The sequence below is a fragment of the Sander lucioperca genome, chromosome 19 (genome assembly GCF_008315115.2).
Source record: "Sander lucioperca isolate FBNREF2018 chromosome 19, SLUC_FBN_1.2, whole genome shotgun sequence".
In the NCBI taxonomy this organism is placed as follows: domain Eukaryota; kingdom Metazoa; phylum Chordata; class Actinopteri; order Perciformes; family Percidae; genus Sander; species Sander lucioperca.
The window spans coordinates 6,273,102-6,291,359 of NC_050191.1; the positions used below are offsets into that span (position 1 = coordinate 6,273,102).

At 41.1% G+C, this 18,258-nt stretch overlaps 1 protein-coding gene across 1 annotated transcript in view; it reads left to right on the forward strand.

Annotated features, from left to right (window-relative positions):
• The window catches only part of ift172 (intraflagellar transport 172), a 49,167-nt gene extending 31,646 nt beyond the window's left edge, over positions 1-17,521 (forward strand). Inside the window, exons 30-48 of the mRNA XM_031313865.2 lie at positions 633-775; positions 1,207-1,300; positions 2,260-2,324; positions 3,556-3,736; positions 3,972-4,081; positions 6,670-6,799; positions 8,803-8,901; positions 9,909-10,018; positions 10,164-10,227; positions 10,669-10,755; positions 11,504-11,620; positions 12,824-12,934; positions 13,103-13,222; positions 14,003-14,098; positions 14,498-14,557; positions 14,720-14,818; positions 15,440-15,593; positions 16,156-16,247; positions 16,589-17,521. Coding sequence (XP_031169725.1) covers positions 633-775; positions 1,207-1,300; positions 2,260-2,324; positions 3,556-3,736; positions 3,972-4,081; positions 6,670-6,799; positions 8,803-8,901; positions 9,909-10,018; positions 10,164-10,227; positions 10,669-10,755; positions 11,504-11,620; positions 12,824-12,934; positions 13,103-13,222; positions 14,003-14,098; positions 14,498-14,557; positions 14,720-14,818; positions 15,440-15,593; positions 16,156-16,247; positions 16,589-16,678 — 2,022 coding nt within the window. The 3' untranslated portion in view covers positions 16,679-17,521. The remainder of the gene's footprint in view (positions 1-632; positions 776-1,206; positions 1,301-2,259; positions 2,325-3,555; positions 3,737-3,971; positions 4,082-6,669; positions 6,800-8,802; positions 8,902-9,908; positions 10,019-10,163; positions 10,228-10,668; positions 10,756-11,503; positions 11,621-12,823; positions 12,935-13,102; positions 13,223-14,002; positions 14,099-14,497; positions 14,558-14,719; positions 14,819-15,439; positions 15,594-16,155; positions 16,248-16,588) is intronic.
• Positions 17,522-18,258: the final 737 nt, after the last annotated feature.

Sequence of the window (18,258 nt, forward strand, 5' to 3'; positions counted from 1 at the left end):
AAAACACTATAATGTAGGTATGTAACCCCAACATATAACTTATGGGCACCTATAATAGGAGGCTGCTGTAAAAACAGATAATGAGTGGCCTGGTTGGCTCAGTGGGTAGATACATATACTGAGAGGTTTATGCCTCGACGCAAAGGTCCAGGGTTAGAATCTGACCTGTGACGGTTTCCTGCATGTCTTCCCCCTCTCTCTCCCCTTTCTCACCTAGCTGTCCTATCAAAAAATTAAAGGCAGAAAAGCCCCAAAAAAATTATGTCTTCTTAGGAGAAGAGACAAATACTGTTAATTAATAAACACTTAAATGTTCTTATAGCTGCATATAATACATTATACATTATAACAATATAACCATTTATTGATATATGGCTTATGAATGCTAAACAGGAACAGGAGGTCTTAAAGTAAATTGAGATTAGGCTTCATGGGCACAGTCATTATTACAAGTGGGTGTGCTTCCCTGTTGACAGTGTTTATTGCCAATGCTGTTTGGGAGCACAGAGCAACTTTATAGCTTCTATCGAATGTTTTCTCTGGGATTGTCTGTGTGGTGAGAGACTTAGGGAGTCACAGGACCCCTATAGTGATTTATGTATATATTCACACGTGTTATGTACATGTTTCAGGTGGCTAAGAGCCATGGAGGTGCCGGTGCCCAGAAGCAGGTGGCCTACCTGTGGGCTCGGAGCCTGGGAGGAGACGCGGCCATCAAGCTGCTCAACAAGTTTGGCCTCCTGGAATACGCCATTGAGTTTGCTTCAAATAACTTGTGAGCTGCACCACAACCATAGACGCATATAAACCTACACTGTGATTCATTTTCATTTACTCAGTCAAATGTGACCCGTTTTAAATCTTTTTAAAAAGGTTTTATTAGTTTTACTGTGTGGCAGGGAGATCCCACATATTTAACCCTCACAAATGATTTGGATCTTAAAAATGTCTGAGTCATGATCAGTCATGATAGTCAGCGTGTCCCTAAATAGAAGTGTGAACTGCTGTGAAAGTTTCTGAGTTAAATACAGTATATCTAGATGGCATTGTAGCCAATATCTGAAGCAGAATGTGTTCCTTCAGTATGTCCACCTGCTGGCTTTAATAAGCTCATACTAGTTACTTTTAAATATGAATATTTTTCCTACAGTCACTGATAGTATTGTGAAACCTGATTTGATTTCTTGCCCTTTATTTACTCCCCAGCTCATTTGACTTTGCCTTTGATTTGGCTCGTCTTGCCTGTAAGGAAAAGATTCCTGAGATCCACCTCAAACATGCCATATACCTGGAAGATGAGGTAAATCTGTCACCGTCCTGCTGTCTGTACCTTTATATGGTGGCATAGTTCTGTCCTTCATTCGTTAGGAAATTGCGGTCAGTATTTCAAAATAAGACCAAGCTCGTAAAAATGTGAATTTTCCTTTAGTGTGCATATATTCTTAGGTGTGATGGTCTGCTTTTGTCAGATGACCAACAAAAACCTGGTTTAAAGTCAGTAGCGCAGCATTTCATTGTTATTTTAACAGCAAATTAGTAAAATGCGCCTAGGCTTACACACAGCGCACACACACACACTATGCTTGTTACACACACGCAGGGACGCGCAGCAGCACACAAACATGCAAAAGATTACAAATAAAAATATTACGGTGCAAATCCGCCATCATAACAGCAAAGCCAAGGTCCAAACGCGCCTGGCTTTTAAAGGGAATGGGAGATGACACTCTGATTGGTTTATTGCATGTTACGCCCAAAACACACCTATGATTAATGAAGACACTAAGTACAACCTTTTTGAACCCGGCGCACGGACCCTTTTTTCCACCGCCAAACTAGCAAAAGTGGATTTGGACACGCCCTAAACGCACCTACGCCATGCGCTTCACGCCGTGCGATTAGATCGTTAAAATAGTGCCCTACACGTCAGTCAGAATCAGAAAAGGATTTTTTGCCAAGACACCTACAAGGAATTTGCCTTGGTTGTTGGTGCATACATAAACATACTAAACATTAATATGAAATAAACAAACCACAAAATAAATACAGAAACAAATATGTACATATAACTGTTATATGTATAACATTAAAAAAAAGAGGCCGTATCGATTAGTGCAGGATGTGCATAAATGTTAATGTGATGTATAGAATGTGCAGAGAACAGGTATGTAGTCCAGAATGTAGGATTAAGAGTCAACAGCACAACATCAATACAGTAAATAGTGCTGATCCTGATATTCTGACTGTATTTCCTTCCAGGGTAAGTTTCCTGAGGCCGAGATTGAGTTCATCAAAGCAGGAAAACCCAAAGAAGCTGTGTTCATGTGAGTACATTTAGCTCACTGGAGCTGTTTAGGAATTGTCAGAATTAGGGGTACATTTATATCTACCTGCAGAAAGTGTTTGCATGTAACTAAGTACATTTACTTAAAGTGTAACTCTCGCCAAAATGCAACCTAGAGTCTTTTTGTGAATGTACCCGAGTCAAACTTTCGTTTAAAAGCATATTTAGGACGGAAGTGTCACTTTTAAGATTTACCATATTCTCGTTTTTCGGTCAAATGGCCTTTTGAATTGGAGTGCTAGGACTTTTATGCTAGCCTCAAAATAGCTATTTTTAAAACACTAAGAAGGCTCGACACAACATGAAACTTTGCTCAAAGTATCACCAGGGTCTCTACACATGAACGCAAGCATTGAGAACATTGTTTGTGTACACAGAGTTTACTAAAAAGAAAGGTTTTGAGCAACTCACGTTAGCAGTTGTTGTTTACGCTATCCGCCATTTTCCCAGTCCAAAATAGGCGATCTCCGAATGCGAATGAACGGACTCCATAGGAGGAAATGTCATTCTTATATGAGGCTCCTTTTTCAACTACAAAGTCAATATTGTGTTTCACTAACGACAAAACAACGAATTATCCGTGCATTTATATGGAACTAAGCTTTAGGAGCTTTCCATCTTTACTCTCCTCCCTCGACTAGTTTTGACTGGCTCGATAGACGGTGACCTGAAGAACAACAGCTACAGTGAGTTGCTCAAAACCTTTCTTTTTAGTAAACTCTGTGTACACAAACAATGTTCTCAATGCTTTCGTTAAGGTGTAGAACCCCTGGCTATACTTTGAGCAAAGTTTCATGTTGTGTCGAGCCTTCTTAGTGTTTTAAAAATAGCTATTTTGAGGCTAGCATAAAAGTGCCCCTAGCACTCCCATTCAAAAGGCCATTTGACCGAAAAACGAAAATACGGTACATCTTAAAAGTGATGCTTCCGTCCTAAATATGCTTTTAAACGAAAGTTTGACTCGGGTACATTCACAAAAAGACCCTAGGTTGCATTTGGCGAGAGTTACGCTTTAAGTAATGTACTTACACACAAATTAGGGTACTTGTTTTTCCATTTTATGTAACTTCACACTACATTTTCTGTGGGGAAATACTGTCACTTTGCATGTTCCATTCCTACACAGGATTTTAACTTCCTGTTAAAAACTACTGTTTTTTATATTGTTGTTTGACTGTCCGGTGTGTGTGTGTCTGTGTGAACTGTTCCAGGTATGTCCACAACAAGGACTGGGCCAGTGCGCAGCGGGTGGCTGAGGGCCACGATCCAGAGAGTGTGTCTGAGGTCCTGGTCGGCCAAGCCAAGTTCTGCTTTGAACAGAAAGATTTCCAGAAGGCTGAAGCCTTCCTGCTACGAGCCCAAAGACCCGAACTTGCTGTTAAATATTACAAGGTAACTATAAGAGCCAAACTGGCTTCAGAAAAGAAAAACAAGAAAAAGAGTTGCGAAATGTTCAAATAAAATATTTCTTTATTTTACTGAAATTTGAAAGATGTTGTTTAAACTACTGTTTAAAACTACTGATCAACAATGCACATTTTCGATTTTTAAATTCAAATCATAGGCCTTAAACATCTCCCTTTTGGTTGAGTTTTTCTTTAATGTATTCAATATTTGTGTTTGTCAGGATGCAGACATGTGGAGTGATGCCATGCGTATCTGTAAGGAATATCTCCCCAACAAGCTCTCCATGCTCCAAGAGGAGTACGAGAAGGAGACCTCCAAGAAGGGAACCCAGTAAGATTAAAACCACAAAATATAAGAAAAAATCCATTTCTTATAACTTCTTGTAATGGTCATTTAAGGGCCGACCACACCAAGAACGATGACTATAACCCTAACTATAACGATGTGAGCATCCACACTGCTGAGCGATAACGTTCTGCAAACAGCGACGTCAAGCTCGCGCTGCGTGCTGCAGCTAATAATAATGCATAATACAGCAGACGTTGCAACGTACGATTACAGGAACGTCTGTAGTAATAGCCTACATATTTGTGAATTCAGGTACATTTTATGAACCAAAAAAAGTCTACCGGCGGTCCCTGCAGGCGCCGACACCGCTGCCTTCTCCAGGCAACAGCAGGCACACAGAGCTTCAGAGAGCCGGGGATCAGAGCACCGGAAACAAAAACACAGACAGTATGATAATAACATCTTAAACACAAGATTCACTCTCAGTGGTTTCTGTGACATGAGTAATACTTTCAAAGTTCTAATATATATATAAAAAATACACAGAGCTGAAGGATCGTAGCCGCACCAAATGTTAAAGTCACATCACGCCAATGACCACCTGTGTGCAACAAATCTCTCCGCAGTGTCCAACCCGTTCTCACTCATCCGCATAGGGAGGTTGGTTGGGGTGGTGGATGGGTCAAAAAACACAGGACTTTCACCCAGGAGACCGGGGATCGTGTCCCGCGTGTCACGTTTCCTAAACCCAACTGTCGCTTTCTTCTTTTACTAAACCCAACTGTCCCGTTCTTCTTTTCCTGAACCCAACTGTCGTGTTCTTCTTGTCCCTATTCTTGTCCCGCGCGTCATGGAAACGTACCTTTTTATACACCCGCCCACGACCTTTTCCTTAACCTAACGTAACCTAGCGTTTAGATATGACGCTAAAGGAGACTTTTAGCGTCGATAACAACGCCAAAGGCACCTGACCAAGCGTCCGTATTTGACGCGATGGGAGTGAGAATGTGTTGCAGTGTCTCTCCGCCGTGTCATGTTGTAAACTCTTTGGATTTTGATTGGCTGTCAGTGTTTCTATCGTTCATCAAATCGCTCTGAAAGTGACCCCGACGATATCGTTCTCCACTGTCGTTGTCGTCGTTATAGCTGTGGTGTGGACTCCACCGTCCACTTGAGTTAGAACGATCTTTAAAACTATATATTTACAGTTACCGTTATAGTTATCGTTCTTGGTGTGGACGACCCTTTGTTCATTGCAGTCCAGAGAGCCTTAAATGGTGATTTAATTTATCTTTATTTGTTTTTTGTGGCCACATAACGCAGTAACCTTGTTATAGTTACAACAGTGGCAACAGCAGATGCCAAAAGCCTCGTTAACGTGACTCAGATTATAGATTTGGTATTTGTGGGACATTGTTTTAAGACCTGTTATGTGATTAAGAAACCCCTTAAAAGCCAGAGGGAGACCACAGAGCACTATGAACATTTCACAGGCTCTCCCCATTCACCCACAAGTATAATCTATGCACAAAGAGTCAGTTTGATGCTTTATTAAAACACAGCGCATGTATTATCCCAAATTGAAACTACCAACAAGGAATTGCTCATTAGCCGCTAGACCAGCAGCACACACTCTCTCTCTCTCTCTCATCCTCCTCCCATCGCTTCTCTCTCTTTAATGAATTGTGGGAGAAAAACATCAATAGTAACCAATGGAAACGAGCGAGGAAGTGAGGGTTAAAGTGAGAAAACACTGAATTATTCCTGCAGCGTTTACAGCTCAGGCTTCAGATAAGTACAAGGCTTCCTACTTTTGTTTTCCATTTTGCAAATGATCGAATTTTAGTTTGATACCTTTTCATGAAATGTAATTAAAAGTAGACATCAAGAACAAGAAAGAGGGGGAAAATAACGTGATTAAAAGGGTGAACTGTGGACATGATTTCCGTGCTATGATTATTTGAAAAATTGTGGTGTGACCCAGAGAAAGCCATGTATTCGTTTCCCATTCATTGCAGCCCAACATGAGTGGGAAAAAAATCACATTATCCCCTTTTGAAAGACAGTGTTATGTTAAAACTGGAGTGTGGAACTTTTACATGTAAATGAGCGTCCGTTACGTTTAAGCCCTTGCAAAATGAGTTCACACAATGCTGATTAAGCCTATCACCAACAGGGAAAGAACCTTGTATTTCACTCTGTATTATACCAAAATTGTGTTGTCAGGTTTCGGTGGTGACATTCCCTGCGCTGCGCACCAGTTTAAAGTCTCCAGTTTAAATTGGAGAAGAAAAAAAAATCACAAATAGCTTTATAGGGTTATCTTTGTTGATAATATGTTGGGCTTGTGTTTATGTATATTTTCAGACATATTTTACCTTTTGGGAATTTATTTTTTATTTTTATAATTAAACTATAACTTGGCAGCCCCCCTGCAGTAACTCTGTGGACCCCCTAAGGGTCCCGGACCCCCCTGTTGAAGATCTCCACTGTAGTCTGTAAGTCAAAGCAAGATGATTTTTTTTGTTGCTAATTAGCCCAGAGTCTGAAACTGAACCTCAAATGAAATGCATATTGTTTGTGTCTCTTTATGTGACTCTGTGTGTGTGTGTGTTTGTTTGATGTTATAGGGGTGTGGGGGGTCTGCTGGAACAGGCCAAGGAGTGGGAGCAGTCAGGAGAACACTCCCGGGCCGTGGAGTGTTACCTGAAGGTGAAGGACGACTCCAACCTGGCCCTGATGGAGAAGTGCTGGATGAAGGTAAACGATAGCCTCCCTTCTTTATCGCCACACAGGGCTGAGGATTAATCACTGTGTACCTTGATTATCAATTCATCGTTTAAAGGTGCTCTAAGTGATGTTGGGTGACGTCACTTCTTGTTTACGTTCAAAGTATTGTCAAACAAAACGGAGGCTACCTCGCCCCTCCCTCCTCCTCCTCATCCCGTCCCCTCCCCCTCCCTTCCGCGCACTAACCCCCCAACCCCCACCCCCAAATTCTTCTTGTCGGTTATTGGCTGGAACACTGTTTGTTATGTTTCGTGGTGTTTGTTGGCGCCGTTTGTTTTTGTTGCCATTTGTGGAGCCTGGGCTGTCTACAGAGACCGCGTTTTTTACAGTGTGTTCAGGGGACAGGCAGCTAGCAGATAGTGAGGAGATGTTTGCTCTATGTGACAAAAAATGTTCTAGCCTCAAAACGTGTGACATCGCTTAGAGCACCTTTAAGACAGTGGTTCTCAACCTGGGGGTCGAGGGGTCGTCAAATAATTTACAGGAGAAAAAAAAGACAATTGTATTCGTTTTTTCAGACTGTCTAGTTACTTGATCATTTTCTCTCCTCAGGCCATTAAAGATTATTAATAAAAAAAAAAAAAAAAGAAAAAGAATCAAGTCATTTTTCAATGTAAAAATGCCAAACCTTTCGTAGAAAATCCATAGAAAAGAGGAAAACTCATACATCTTACAGTAATTCTAGAAAACAATACAGTAGGTCTTTCTGTTTCTCTAAAATGTTAGACAAGTAACATGGCTTTTTGTAATGCCATGTTAAACACGTGCTGTACAAAACTATTTCTAAGGCCGGCTTCACACTGGCTGCATGGCGTGAGCGTGGCGTGTCAGTTGCGTGGCGGCTGCGTGGCATTTTCGATGTCTTTACACACCAGAAACGTGTCTGACACGGCGCTGCTGCTGCTAGCCTTGTCTGTACACATGGATGTTTCCCATTTCCCCTGCACACAAGCAGTAGTATACTTCATGTTAAACATAAATATATACTGATTTGATTACAGCAAAGACAACGTTGGCAGTATTGATGGCAAAATAGGCTACAGAATATTTCGTTCTGTATTGACAGGTGCAATATTTGAAAATCGATAATAATTTATTATTTTTTTAACTTACGTTTATATCTGCATTTATGTCAAAACTTTCAAACATCAAAATGTAATTTTTGAATATGTATTCATGTCAAAATGACATATAAACATCTTTTTGTATTATATTTAGCCTCGAAATGCGTCCAACATGCTTGCGTGTCGCGTGAAAAATAGGCGTCGGTCCTATTTCTAGCATGCACGCGTTTTCGTGCGTGTCACGCAGGCAGTGTGCAAGCTCTAACCTGTTAACACGGGAGCCGAAATAAAAAACGGACACGCCACGCAGCTGGCCTAATGCTTGCGGTTAACTTATTTATGTGTTAATTTATTATTATGACATGGCTGTTGCTACATCTAATCTGAAATGTACCTTTTTTACCTAACAAAAAATAAAACAAGGAGAACACAGACTGGGCACTAAAACCAAAATGAAAGTGTCCGCAACAGAAACAAAAAAGCAGTTTCATTTCACCAATTAGCATCTTTCACATTCAATATTGTAGTGGATGGATGATAGATGTGTACTGGTAGCCAACGCAAGGGTGGAGGAAGAGGAAAGGTCACAGGGTTGCCAACATCAATAGATTTCTCTCCAGGGGTTCACAGTAATTATTGTGTCTTATTGATCGAAGTGCTATGGAGACCAGATCAGTTGGAATTCGAATAGTTTGGTCTTGTGGTGTTGCTGAAAAGAAAGGTCTCAGGGTCTCAGATCAATAGTTGGGAGTTTGATTAGCCACTGTGAGAAAAAGAAAGACGGATAGTGTGAGAACTGAATGTTATCCTGGTTGGGTTAGAGGTGAGGGTCAGAGGGTCGACACAATCAATATGTGGCTTCCTGTAAAAAGCCTGAAAGTGTGTTTTTATTTGTTGGTGTGTCTCCAGGCAGCAGAGTTGTCCATCAAGTTCCTCAGTGGTGATCGAGCGGTGGAGGTGGTCCAGATGGTCGGACCACGACTCACACAGCTGAGGAAGTACAACGCTGTGGGTGAACACACACACACACACACACACACACGCCAAGGTTTTCCCTACCATTATAAAGCTTAGGTGAAGCACCCAAGCCGTTTTTGGCACCACCTAACGATACAGATCCATTTGACCGTGCAACACTTCTGTCGCGCCGCACTCCACTCTCTTCCTATGGGTGACGTCAAGAGACTTCAACGTGCACGCAAAGCATCCCGGGAAGGCGGCGCTGCATTTGAAAAAATTCTGCGCGTCCAAAAGCTGGCCGATGCCCATCTTTATGCAAATTAATCCGTTGAACGCAACACGACTATCCAGTAGAAATAGACGAAAATCTTTCAAATTGACCTTTGTCGATCTGAAATAAAGACAGATTCAGCAACCGTATGGCCTATTTCTCGCTTAAAATGTTTTCAGAAACACGTTTGGGTGAACTATTTTCGTAAAATACTAGATCGTATTCTCAACGAGCCGTCATGACACTCTGTTGAAATTCTCGAGAAGCCAAACCCACGTCAGGCGTTCGTCCAATCAGCTGCCGGTCAAGGGCGTGGAGCATTAACCATGGATGTATGACGTCGCGACTCCACGCTTCAGTCGTGTCGGACAAATGGATCTGTACCATAAGCCTAATGTATGTAAAATCAAATGATTTTTTTTTGTAGTTGGTCCCCACTGGACTTATTTAGCAAGTTTTGTCTTTTTTAGTTTTATTTACTTATTTATTTATTATCTGCTCAAGGTTTTCCAATGTTTAAGACATAGATATGGTAATATTAATGTTCCAAAATTATATGAAATCACACTTTTTTTTTTAAATTGAAAAACACACACACACACACACACGCGATATCTTGGCGCAAAGGAAATCTAAATCTTGTTTAAACCTGTTAAATAAAAAGAGCCAACTGAGTATTTAATACATTGCTCCAAACATGCTTGCATGAGTCCGTTTCAGCTTTTAGGGTTTTTAAGTTTCCCCTCTTTTCTCCTGTTGTGGTGTTTGTCTTCTCATGTTTAAGGCGGCTGAGCTCTACCTAAACATGAATCTCATCAAAGAGGCAATCGATGTCTTTATTGAGGGCGAAGAGTGGAACAAAGCCAAGAGAGTCGCCAAGGAGCTGGAGCCGAGGTTTAAAGACACATTCACAATCAATGTGATACTACCTCACTTAAACATACTTATAACCTATTAAAAGTATATGAAAATTCAGAATAACTGGAGTTACTTTGCCATGTCTTTGCCCTGTATCTCATTACCCCGATCTCTTTGGCAGGTACGAGGACTATGTGGACCAGAAATACAAAGAGCACCTTAAGAACCAAGGCAAAGTTGACTCTGTACGTACAATTACACACTAATACACTGGATCTAACACATACGATCTTGATCTAATACATTTGAGCATTATTAGGACGAAGTCCACTATCGTCAGAATAGGAGACCTCCTTTACTCACCCATCATATTGCACAGGAAATATACCAATCTGAAATATGTATAAAAGAAACAGAGAAATGCATCTTTCACCCATTTCATCCCTGTAGTAAAATCCCGTTTAAGGCTACCACATAGCAATAAGTGTGTTGTGTACATTTTACTGAGATTACTTTACATCATTTCTGATTGTTCAAGTCCTCGCAAAGCAAATAATTCTGTTCATTTGGAGCTGCCAATGTGTGAAAGTTGTAAAGTTTACTTTGCACTTTAAACAAAGCAAGGTGTGTGTGTGTGTGTGTGTGTGTGTGTGGCATGTGCGTGTGTGTGTGTGTGTGTGTTATAGCTGGTGGGTGTGGATGTCATGGCAGCTCTGGACATGTACGCGGAGAGAGGCCAGTGGGAGAAATGTCTGGAGACAGCATCTAAACAGGTACTGAACACACAATCAACCTTACTCTAAAAGGTGTGACGTCAAGTTTAGATTACGGACAAAGAATTCAGTTTCCGCCAGATGGATTGCTTCGCATTTGCTCGGCATATCCATCTGGGAACTTTCGGTTGGAGAACTTTTGGGAAGGGGCGAAAATACTGGTTAGCTGATTGGATAAACCATCTGTCTCTCACCACCTATGTTGGTGATAGACGGGCCAAATCAACCAATCAGATCAACGATATATCAAACTCTTGCCGAAACCAGTCGGGAGAAGAGCAAAAACATCTTTTCCTCCGAGAAAAGCCTCCAGTGCCGTTTTTTGCTCTTCTTTCAATGAAGGAATACTTTTTAATTTGGATAAAACTTGCGCGATAGCTACGCTCATCTCATCCGTGGAAGCCGCCACATTGTTAAGACTGAACAGTCGCTTCTCGTTGCGTCACACCTAAACCCGCCTCAAAACCAACGCTGATTGGTCGGTCGTTTGGCGAACGGCTCCAATTTTTCTCTGTCTCAAGATGCCTGACTGATCTGCGAGTGGAAAACTGGAGCTCGCGAGATCAGGACGGTCTCACAAGGCTAGTTGGGAACATGTGTTTGGGGCAAATTAACAAGTAATGCTCACTGTAACCTAAACTTCCATTAGTAGCTCAGTAAAACTGCATGTATGTGAAGTTTTCCTTGAGTAAAAAAAGTAAATGTCATGTTGTCAGTGCTCCTTATCATCCCTGTTGTGTTTTTTAAGAACTTTAAGATCCTCCAGAAGTACATCGCTCTGTACGCTACACACCTCATCAAGGAGGAAGACGCTCCAAAGGCTCTGCAGCTCTACATACAGCACGGAGCACCACCTAACCCTCAGGTACTGTACACATACACACCTTTAACTCCTTATTCACAGAAAAACGCTTCCATTAATTGATTATCATTCACACTCAGTAGATGCCCTGTTAGCAGACCCAAACGGCACAGAATCTGCTGATTTTTTTTTTTTTACAGTTTTCAGTAGTGATCCAAAATGAAAATCTGTTTTTCTGCTTGGTGTGGATATGTGTTGACATTCTGACTTTTATTTAAAAAAAAAATGTTTATTTAAAGTGCAGGAAAGTCTGCATCTGCAGGTTCCATGTGGCCCTGCTTATTAAGTATGTCTTTCTAATACGTCCTGTTTTGCTGCTAGATCAACCTGAACTCTGTTATGTTCTGGAAACAGAACTTTTAGGGTTTCTCATGAACATATGCTTGAGTACATGTCAGCCTACCTTCATGAAGACCACTAAAGTCATTCAATTTTAAATAGTATGGATAATCTTGTCTTACAGATATCCACAAAAATCCACATCATCATACATTGTGTGTGACGTTATAATAAAACAAACAAAATATTCTCTCTTTGACAAAATATGGCTAAAAAATACCCAGTTTACTCTGTTTTTGGAAGCAAATCTGCCTTTTCAGGCTTTCACTTGTTTATTAAAGGTGCTCTAAGCGATGTTGGGTGACGTCACTTCTTGTTGACGTTCGAAGTATTGTCAAACAAAACGGAGGCTAGCTCGCCCCTCCCTCCTCCTCATCCCGTCCCCTCCCCCTCCCTTCCATGCTTCCGCGCACTAACCCCCCCCAAATCCTTCTTGACGGTTATTGGCTGGAACGCTGGAACAGTGTTTGTTATGTTTGGTGGTGCAGGTTGGCGCAGTTTGTTTTTGTTGCCGTTTGTGGAGCCTGGACTGTCTATAGAGACCGTGTTTTTTTACAGTGTGTTCAGGGGACAGGCAGCTAGCGGATAGTGAGGAGATGTTTGCTGTATGTGACAAAAAAAGTTGTAGCCTAAAAAACACGTGACATCGCTTAGAGTACCTTTTAATGCTACAACCACACCATAAAATGTCATAGATCTCTTGTTTACTGGACTGTTTACTGTCGATTTATTTTATGATACACAAAGCATCTATGGAAGGAGTAGTATTCCTATATTGTGGTATTGTTACTTTTACTCAATTATAGGATCTGAGAACTTCTTCCACCACTGGGTCCAACTGATAACTTTCACCTTTTTTACTCTCAGAACTTTAACATCTACAAGCGCCTGTTCCTGGACCTGATTAACCTTCCCGCCACTGATGGACCAGAGTCTTACCGGATGTGGGCCGACCTCCGTAATTTCCTGCTGCAGCTGGTAAATCACAACGGCATCTAGTTTAGACCATCTAAGCTGAAAAGAGCTATTTAATGCAAAATGGGTTCACTCCTGTAATTCTCTGATATACTGTATGATGCGAATTTCCTGATATTCCCTTAACTTTAATTCCACTTTTTGCGATGCCTGTGTCGTGTGTGATTTCAGTGTGAGAACATGTCCAGGTCGGCCGAGGCCAACTCTCCCGCTCATGAGGACTTTGAGCAGTTACTGCTGATCGCTCACTACTACGCCACGCGATCCGCAACAAGAGGAGTCCCGCAGCTGGTACACAAAACACAGAAACGCTCAGGGAGGATCACAGAAGGCTTTACTTTTTGCATTTTACCTGCCTAGTAGGGCTGGGCAATATATCGATATTATATCCATATCGTGATATGAGACTAGATACCGTCTTAGATTTTGGATATCGTAATATCGTGATATGACATAAGTGTTGTCTTTTACTGGTTTTAAAGGCTGCATTACAGTAAAGTGATGTACTTTTCTGTTACCAGACTGTTCTAGCTGTTTTATTATTTGCCTTTTCCCCACTTAGACATTATTATTATTACTGGTGATTATTTATCTAAAATCTAAGTGTGAAGATATTTTGTTAGAGCACCAATTGTCAACCCTAGAATATCGCCGCAATATCAATATCGAGGTAATTGGTCAAGAATATCGTGATATCTGATTTTCTCCCTATCGCCCAGCCCTACTGCCTAGATATTATAAGATAATAGATTTCAGATTGTTTTTTTATTCAAATTTGGGGCTAAATTCACATGTGCACGATTACATTTGAAATTAACATTAGAAAGAAAATAAGCTTTCCTTCTTGAATGTGATTTTTCATTTGATTTGTTTCCTGTGTACAGCGGCTCACACATGTTAATGAAGCTGCAGGGATCGATGCATGACAGACTTAAACCTTCTGATAGATCATTTTTCTTTTTTATACTAGAGTGTAACTCGCTACTTTTGCCTCCACAGTCGGCGGTGACAGTTTGACAGTTGACTCATTTTAAAATCAAAAGCTTCTTTGCTTCTCCTCTGTATTTTCAGGTCAGTCTCTCAGCCAAGCTGGCGGTGTCTCTGCTGCGTCACACCGAGCTCGTTCCTGCAGACAAGGCTTTCTACGAGGCCGGCCTGGCCTGCAGGGTGAGTCCACCAATGAGAGAGGAAGAAACAGTAGTTCTTCCACCTAAGATAGAGTCTCAAAAATGTTTTAAAGTGCAACTTATAAGGTCACGATTCACGTGTATATTCTAGGACTTCCATGACAAAAAGCAAACCTAGAATTCAGTTTTTACGTTGACCCATTGGTTTTGAAAAGCCAAGAATAATATCAAATATATTCTGCATTTCTCTGTGGTCCATTAGTTTGCTTCTCTCTGGAAAGTTGTGTTATGTTTTTAATGGCTTTTAAGGTGGGAATTGGACAGTGTAGGCCTTTTGGGGAGCAACTTGAACATATATATGAAACATTTGTTCTAGAAACCATCCCATTTCCTCTGACTGATACATGAACCTGTGTACCTTTTTTTTATAACCTGGCAGGCTGTTGGCTGGGAGAACATGGCCTTCATCTTCCTTAATCACTTTCTGGATCTGTGTGATGTGAGTAATCTTGCACAACTCAACTGTAGGATAAAAAACTGCCTACAAAATCTAGCTACCTTTTATCATATGTCCCATGAAGTAAAAGATCCAGTATTTTTATGAATATCAAAACTCCTTTCCAACACCATTAGACTGTATGACCATGATTTCTGTCTCCAGGCGATTGACGAGGGGACGCTGGACGCCCTGGACCACTCCGACTTCCTGGACACCGACATTCCCTTTGAGGTTCCAGTTCCCACCAAACTCTGTGTCACCGTAAGACATCCTTCTACCAAACACACGGCGAAACATCCCACTGGACACGCTGTGGTCAGACTGATAAATGGGGACAATATTGGTGCTGTGTTATAAGTCAGATCTGGGGGAAATTATACTAAATGGAGCTTCAACGATAATATCTAATATAGAAAATAATAATATAGAACAGTGGTAGGTAAGCAGCGGGCCGTGGACCAAATCCATCCCTCTAACAAAAGTGTGTGTGTGTGTGTTTGTTTTACTATATTCATGGGGTCCAAAAACCGGGGAATACAGTATACTTGTGGGGTCTGCACAGCCTTGTGGGGCCCAAAATGCTGGACCCCACAAGTTTAAAGGGCTGTTTGAGGGTTAAGACTTGGTTGTAGGATTAGGGTTAGAATTAGGTTATGGTTAGGGTGAGGGTAAGGGTTAAGGTTAGGCATTTAGTTGTGATGGTTAAGGTTAGGGTAAGGGGCTAGGTAAAGCATTATGTCAATGACGGGTCCCCACAAAGATAGTGAAACAAACTGTGTGTGTGTGTGTGTGTGTGTGTGTGTGTGTGTGTGTGTGTGTGTGTGTGTGTGTGTGTGTGTGTGTGTGTGTGTGTGTGTGTGTGTGTGTGTGTGTGTTTTACAGGACGCCCAGCGGGAGGAGATCCGTGACTGGGTGCTGATGGTGTCCATGGACAACCGGTTGGAGCAGGTTTTGCCGCGTGACGAGAGGAACTCATATGAAGCCTCGTTGGTGGCCGCCAACACCGGCCTCCGCTCTCTGCCCTGTGTCCTTACTGGTAACACACACACACACACACACACACACCAAATCTGGTGAATTCAAAACTGAAAAGAGTTAGGTTTTTGTGAAAAAAATATGTGTCAACATACAAAAATGGAATCTAGTTGAGAAAATACATGTCCTTCGTTATCTGAAGTTCTCATTGTTTAGCTGTTGATGAATAAAAAGCACTCTCTAATCAGTCTCAGTTGACTTAAAATCAGCAGTGGCGGCATAGTTATTTGCTTGACAAAAACGTCCATTAGGCTAGATATAGTACCCCCTCCTTAACAAGAATGTCTCAAGAAATTGTCTTTTCTGGATGTGCTTTGACTTTAAAAATCTTAATCTATGTCTATGTTTAAGCACACGATTCTTCATCTCATTTTGAATTTGAAATAAATATAAACTGATTTGATATAAAGTATTCCTTCACCAGCAACAACAGATCCCATCACTTGGCTGCTAATGTTGAATTCCCAGTTTGCTGCTTGAATGTAGAGACACACACACACACACACACACACACACACACACTCAAAGTATACCCGCTCACTCTATGGTGCTCCTGCCTCCAGGCTACCCCGTGCTGAGGGATAAGATTGAGTTCTCGCCTGTGGGGAAAGCAGCCAACAAGAAAGACTGGAACCAATTCCTCGTGGCCACAAAGGTGAGACACACAAAAAAATATCCAGCGGTGGAATATAATTAAGTACAGTGACTCAATACTTATGTACAAATTTGAGGTACTTACTTGGCTTGAGTCATTTGTTTTCATGCCACTCTTGAGTTTAATCATCTCTCTCAACATCAACAGTGATGTTATGTTAAATCAGCAGAGATGACTTATCGCAGCATCACTATCTGCACGTCTACAAGAAACACACACACACACACACACACACACACACACACACACACATACATTTATATCTTCAGTGTGCAGCAGTGACTGCGTATGTTGAATCTGTTTCGTGATTGGTCGATGTTTGTGTCCATCTTCCCCTGCAGACCACTCACAGTTCCGAGTGTCAGGACGTCCTCAAGTTCATCAGCCAGTGGTGTGGCAGCCTGCCGGCATCTGGGTTCTCCTTCCACTGACACACACACACACACACACACACACACACACTCTGCTATTTCTCGTTTTGTTACACTCTTCCATTTTTGCTGCAATATTTAAAATACTTCATCCATCTGTCTGTGCTCTTTCACCTCTCTTCTTCTTCTTTCTCTTCTCCGTTGCTCTGTCGTTCATGTATCCAAAAACCCAAAACAGATTAATTAGCCACCAACTATATATTTATTTATGAAATCCTGTAGAAGATCCCTTTTTTTTTTTTTTCATTGTTTTTTACTAAAAACAAGTCACATTTAAAGCAATTTAAATTGAAAAAGAATGCCTTAAAGTCAGCCACATATTTAAATATGAGGAATATTTGTGTAACTGGACAATGTAAACTCCTGCTTAGGACAATATAAACACACACAAATTTAACAAAGTAATTTCCTAAAACAGCTGGTCACTGGGCTCTAAACAGGAGTAACATGTAAATTCATTGAGTGAGTATTTGTGGCAGCAGGACGGTGTGTGTGTGTGTGTGTGTGTGTGTGTGTGTGTGTGTGTGTGTGTGTGTGTGTGTGTGTGTGTGTGTGTGTGTGTGTGTGTGTGTGTTCATGGTAATGAAGGAACATGTCAGCCAGAGCTCTTTGCTCTATGGCGATGACAGGACACACAAACTCCCACTGACTCCCTGTGCTCGCACTTTATTTTTGTCCTCTGACTGGTCACTTTATCCTGAGCCATCACCATGGAAACACATTCCTCCACAGTCCCTGTATCATCTATCTTTTCCTCTCCTCTATTTTTCTCTCATTAGAAAGACTTTCTCTCAGGATGGCATCGCTGAATAAAAGCCAAAGGTTTCCGTCAGATCTTTAAAAAATCAATAGTTTTTACTCATATATACACTCATATACTCAGATATTATGACACTGTAATATGTTCGACTGGACTCTACTGACAGTTTAGGGACTTTTTAATGTGTGCAGTCTGAAACGAGCTGTGTACTTGTGTATGTTTCAAAAGCTGGAATCTCTGGCAATGCCTTTTATTGTGTTTGATACGGAATGTATTTTGTTTAAAAAAGTTCAAATAAAAGATAGTTTTCAAGCATTATTTTAATCCATTTTGATTGCTTTGCTTTTGCTCATTTTTTAATGTTTGTTCACACAGTAACACAGTTGTTCGTATGTTAGGAATAGGGTTGCAGCGGTATACCGGTTTCATACCGCGGTAAGAAAATTGACGGTTATCATACCGTGTACATTTGCTTATCTACGGTATAGAAGAAAATATTTAATTTTTAAAAGGGAGACTTTTTACACATAGTTCCATTATTTAAAAAAACAAATGGTTTCCAGTTTAAATTTTAATAAGTGTATGTTTGACCAAAAAACCCTTTTCATTCCTTTTAAAGGTCCAATGTGTGGGAATTTCTCCCATCTAGCGTTGAGATCATATATCGCAATCAACTCTCTCGCACCACGCAGTTCAAAGTACGTATTACAGCTACGGTAGCCGTTGGGCATCTCTTTCGATCCCCTTTTCCTTCATCAGGTCTTTCCATCTTTGGAAGGCAGCTCCAATGTTCACTCTTTTTTTCTGATGACGCCGGCCT